This window comes from Nilaparvata lugens, chromosome X, assembly GCF_014356525.2.
Source record: "Nilaparvata lugens isolate BPH chromosome X, ASM1435652v1, whole genome shotgun sequence".
Classification (NCBI taxonomy): Eukaryota; Metazoa; Arthropoda; class Insecta; order Hemiptera; family Delphacidae; genus Nilaparvata; species Nilaparvata lugens.
In genome coordinates, this window is record NC_052518.1 from 1,306,824 (window position 1) to 1,312,823 (window position 6,000).

Genomic DNA, 6,000 nt, shown 5'->3' on the forward strand with positions numbered 1-6,000 from the left:
TCACTGTTATCCAATACTGTTATCCCATATCTTAACTAGAGAAAAATAACAACTTTATTAATTATATAAATCAAGAGATAAATGAACAACTTATAGATTCATAGATAAATTAACAACTTTATTTATCTTATAAATAAACGATCCCTCCTATGCTGTGATTCCATATCTCAACTAGAGAAAAATGAACAACGTTTATCTGTTTTCTTATGAGTATTTTATTTATTTTATGTGTACAGATTTTTACAGATTTCATTGTAATTGATCTTGAATTTTATAGAATTCAAGGTTTATGAAATCTATGTGATAATTCCTGTTGCCAATAATAACACCCAAATACTTATGGAATCTACATGTTCAAACACATGACAGTTACTGGTTAAATTTTGTTAAATCAGATCAAATTGTGTATGTCTTCAATTTGAAAGGTATTGGTGGTTTCCAAAAATATTTGCTGCATAAGTTATGTACTTATAAATATGTACAATTAACAATACTTATGAATACTTAAATTTGATTGAAAATGATCATCTAGATTGATAGATCAATTATTGATTGAAATATAATGTTATGAAGGTTTGTTCAAGATGTAACACTAGATCAACCAATCTTAAATTTAGTAAAGATCTTATTCAGATCATACCAAGAATCTTAACTAATTTAGAAAATTAGTTGAGATCCAGTTATTTAGATCTTAAATATGGTTAAGATGTAGTACTAATCACTGACGGTGAATAAATTCAAGTTTGAATAATGCGATTTTATTCCTAAATAAGTAGATATTTTCTTAAATGAATATTATTCGAAGTAAATATTTTCTTTTATCCATTTATTAATTCGTTTAGTTATACTGGCATTCAATTTTTTGATGTTAATTTTATCTAAAGATAATAACATTTGTTGGCAGCATAACTGAACAGATTACGGTACCTATTATATGTATGAGAAAAAAAAAATTCACATTATTTTTACTTCAATCTAGGAATATAATCAAATTATTCAAACTCAAATTTCCTCACCACCAGTCATTGATAACCTTATTTTAACTTCATTTTTCAGTTTTATCCAATATGATACTAATTTTCCAATTCAATAAATAATTTTATTCACAGTTTATAAAATTGTATAGGTAACAATTACTACAAATACTACCTACGAAATGAATATCAGCTAGTACACATATACTATATGCTATAGTCGAGCCACAATGTGAGAAAATCAAGCTTGTTTATGAATTTTTGCTAATAATCAAATAAAAACACATATGATGTCAAATTCTACACAGTTTTATTCGGTACACGACAATGGTCGTGGCTTAAAGGTTAAGGTAAACATAGATTATGAATTGGAAGCTTAGCTACCAACTCAGCTTTAGTCAGCTTGAAAATGTGACCAGTGTGGTCGTGTACCAAAGAATAGAACTGTGTAGAAATTGACAACATAATGTGTGTTTTTATTTAATTATGGAACGGTTCTACAATATTGACAATGACTCAGTCGATTTTTTTCTAATAATATTAATGTACAATCATTTCAATCTAAAATTATACAATTTCTAAGAAAATTGTAAGTGAAGTGCATTGCTGCATGTCCATTATTATTGAAAATTCTGGCAAATAATGTTTTAAATTGAACTGAGCATTTTGTTCGTATTGCAGTTAACAAATTCTTGTGAAAATCCCTATATTGTCACCTGGTCATATGGGACATATATATTAATCATATATGTATCTCATATTGATCAGGATTTTAGAGTTTTTAAATTAAAAGTTCAATGAACAGTATTTTGTCTTTGAACAGTCATATGTCATTGACAGAAAGATTGTTTATTTTATTTTTGTCAATATTAACGTTAGCATCTTCCTAGTTTTAATAACAAACGTGCGCGTGTGCGATAGATAGAAATATATACTTGAGATGGCTTTTATGTTTGGCATTGACTGAGTTTATATATTAATAACCAAAATTTATCTTTTCGGGGAGTGCTCGTTCGTTATGACTGTGAGTAAAGTCCGGCTGATCCAGTGAAAGAGGATAGACTTGTTTCGTTGTATAATACAGTTATTCTGTCACAGATCGGGCAGTTTAAAAATAATTGTATTATTAAGGGAGACAGATTCTGAAGCTATTCATTGGTTCAGTTAATTTTGTTTTTTTAATACTAACTGTAAAATCGCGTTTCAACCAGTGAATGCCTAAGGGAAAAGCCATCTTCGAAAGGTAGTTGTTTACTGGATAAGATTTTTTTTAAATTTCCATAACCACAAAGATTGAATCATTAGCAGCAAGCGAGTAGCTTCCCTATTCATTTCATTTCAATATTGTGTTTGTTTATAAATTTATATTTTAGCTTTTGATTAGTCAAAATTAATAATATAATATTTAACCTTATTTAACTGAAAGTTCCAATATTAATTGAAGTACTAGTTATTCTGTTCTCTTTTTGTTATCATTTTTCATTCCCCTTTACATATTCAGTGGAAGTGTCACATCTTGCTTACAATATATCTTGTAAAATTTTGCTTTTTGTTTCGTCTCGCATTCGTATCATACTTTTTCATCTACGGACATGTCTTAGACTTATTGTAATCATGAAAAATGTTTATTTTGTTTCTTGTTTTCTAATGTTATTAATTTTAAATTTTTGATGGTGATCAATAGAGGCTATCTTCTGTTTTCCTTTTGAACTTACAGCTTGAATATTATAAAAATAATATAATATAATAATTTGAATTATCAACAGGTATAGAGACTAGTTGTACTGGAGAAAACCTGACGGTTACAGTAGATATGGAGCAGTCGTTCCATGGAGCAATCCATGCAAAAGGATTTCCAATCGAGTGCCGAGCGGTGGGGCAGGGAGACAAATTTGTCCAGCTAACAGTAGCTGCATCAAGTTGCGGCCTAAGGATAACTCCTCACAAAGTATTTATTTTAATTATACTCATGAATATGTTTGATTATGATTTTTGATTATGAAATAGAATTATAGTACCATTTGAAATTAATAAAATAATACAATTTATAACAACTAGTTTCGTTGAACCACACCATCGTCAGGTTAAAAAATAAATTTCAAACAAACTTTTACTAATATAGTTTTGCTATTTTTTTATTTAAGAAGATAATTGATTATTTTTAACAACAATGAACACATAATACCACATCAGATATACCGGTATCAGCTATCCTCTATAGAAGGCAGTGACAGAGTGCAGAGAAGCGGCAACACTGTTCTCTTATCTTTCTTCACTGAAAGATTTCTTCATATGGACCTCACTTTACAACAAAATATGAATCAATTCTATATGATAAAATTAACAGGGGTGTTATTGAATTTCTATATATTAAGGTGAAATGAATAAGATATTGTACTTGAAATGTATTAATTCATGGCTACTTTCTCTTATTTCTAAAATAGAATTATAGAACACTTTGAAAATTAATAAAATAATAATCGATTAAGAATACCTACAGATTATAATAACTAGCTTCAGTGTTTATAACCTGACAATGGTGTGAACACTGAACAAATGCAATTTCTAATTTATTTCCAATAAAATATAATTGATTATTTTTAGCAAGAATGAACAGTTAACTAGTTGTTATAATTTGTATACTTAATCGATTATTTTATCAATGTCAAAGGGTACTATAATTCTATTTCAGAAATAAAGATATTGTACATTTTCCTCAGCCTAACCAGAAGACCACTGATGATGATGATGATGATGATGATGATGATGATGATGATGATGATGATGATGATGATGATGATGATGATGATGATGATGATGATGATGATGCATTGAAGCTATAATAGTTTGGTTCAAATAATTATGTGGAACTGACATTATCTTTTTCGTTTCACCTCAATCCTACAGGCTATATTCTTGAATCTTGAAAGTTTTTGCAAAACTAATGACAGATGTCTTAACCATAAATTCATATTCATTTATTGGGGCAAAAAATTACAATATTGGGAAGAAAAAATGGCGCTACTACAAAACACACAAAGTAATGTGTGTCACTAAATAACATTCAAGTTCCAAATTTCATTTTTAAGGCTGTTCGGCACACTTTTTTTAAATTGGATAATATTTTTCAATATAATTGTTAAGATCATTATAAGAGTGAGAAAAAGTGGCAACTGAAATTTTTAAGTGGTCTAATAAGCGAGTTATGGGTTGTTGAAGTGCTAACTCCGTTTTCTTTCCAGATCATAAACGGTTTCGACTATATTAACAGAACTTCTCTTAAAAATTCAAAAAATGTATCTTTCCAAACTGAAACATTCTATTCCCCATATAGTTCATAGATAAAAGATATGCATCTTTTGTAAATTTGATAACTTGTTTATTTTGGCATAATAACAAAAAACGCATATCAGAACAAAGCCAATGATATACTGAATGTATTAAAAAAACCTCCAATGGAAAATTCGAAACCGTTTATGATCTGCAAAGAAAACAGAGTTAGCACTTTCAACAACCCATAACTCGCTTATTAGACCACTTAAAAGTTTCAGTTGCCACTTTTTCTCACTCTTATAATGATCTTAACAATTATATTGAAAAAGATTATCCAATTTAAATAAAAAAAAGTGTACCGAACATCCTTAAATCTAGTGTCTAGTCCTAGTAATTCTTTTTCGTGAAGTTGTGATGCTGGTAGTCTCCCATACTATGCTGTTCTTACACTATCACCCGTCCTAAACAGTAATAAAAGACAGTAGTCGACAGTAATCGGCCTGAGCTAACAAAAATCGGCTTGAAAATTGGAACATAAACGACCTATACCATGTGATATCTTCTTATGCTATATTTTTTCTATGATATTATTCTTATGGTTTTTTTCTAAAGTTTGAAGAGCGTCGGTGCCATTAAGCTATTAACCCCACCCCCACAATTGAACACCTTATGCCAAATTACTATAATATTAATATTGAATGAAAAAGACTAAGATAATGTCAAAAACCACAGATTTCTGTGGTTTTGTGGTTTTTTTCTGTGGTCAGAAATCTGTGGTTTTTGTCAATTTCTTAGTCTTTTTCATTCAATATGAATAATTACCACAATATCAAGTTCTCAACTACACAAAAAGTAAAATAATATTAATACTATACTACCCTCAAAATGATACTATAAGCTGAATACCCTCAAATAAAATTTGTCCTTATTCCCATCAAATCAAAATCTATTTATTGCCAAAGACAAATCACAATTTGTATAGGCCACGTCACGAGAAAATTACATGAATCATTACAAATATAATCATACCACATGAAAACAACAAGAAATCATCACATCAACGTCTTAAAAATTCTTCATATTGAAGGCAAAATATTCATCATTAGTATAAAAACAGTTTCTTATTAGAAAATCCTTAAGCATGGTGTCCCAAGGCTTGCTTACTTGCTTATTTTATAAAACCAAGTTTTTATAATTGCTTGCACACATCCAAAGTGTTTTAATGTATGGTATAACTCTTTGGGGGAACAGTGTGAAAGCCAAATCAATATTTATCCTCCAAAAAAAGGCAGTAAGAATAAATTTCCAATGTGCAAAGGTGAAACGTGTGTTTTATCACGACGTTTCGTGAAGGCAATATTATGATTTTTAGCTCCATATGCTATACAAACAAGAGTGAGTCGACTTTTGGTCTGTGAATCAAGGCTGCATGTTTTTTCCACATAAATAGATTTTGAATTTTTCTTTCGAGGCCCGTATACTTTAAACCATTTGTGAAGTATAGTTGTTGAGTTGAGGCATTGGTTACCTGAAGGATTCTGTCTTGAGAATTCAATTATAGGCTGCCACAGTTCGGGCAGTTTGAACATGCATAATTGTGTTTCCAGGATTTGAATCTTGTAGGGAAAGCTGGTGTTTTGATTCAATCAGCTGACAGAAGTTTTTTTATATTTTTTTATTTAAAGTCGGGAGTGGTTTTAACCGGACTTTTGAGGATCAGGCCAAGGGACAATTTCAAGGTAAAGTTAAGATA

The 6,000-nt window shown here is 29.6% G+C and overlaps 1 protein-coding gene across 1 annotated transcript in view; it reads left to right on the top strand.

Moving 5' to 3' along the window:
* Nucleotides 1-3,934, top strand: part of LOC120354367 — a 31,185-nt gene extending 27,251 nt beyond the window's left edge. Inside the window, exons 4-5 of the mRNA XM_039441415.1 lie at nt 2,741-2,922; nt 3,926-3,934. Coding sequence (XP_039297349.1) covers nt 2,741-2,922; nt 3,926-3,934 — 191 coding nt within the window. The remainder of the gene's footprint in view (nt 1-2,740; nt 2,923-3,925) is intronic.
* The last annotated feature ends 2,066 nt before the right edge of the window (nt 3,935-6,000 follow it).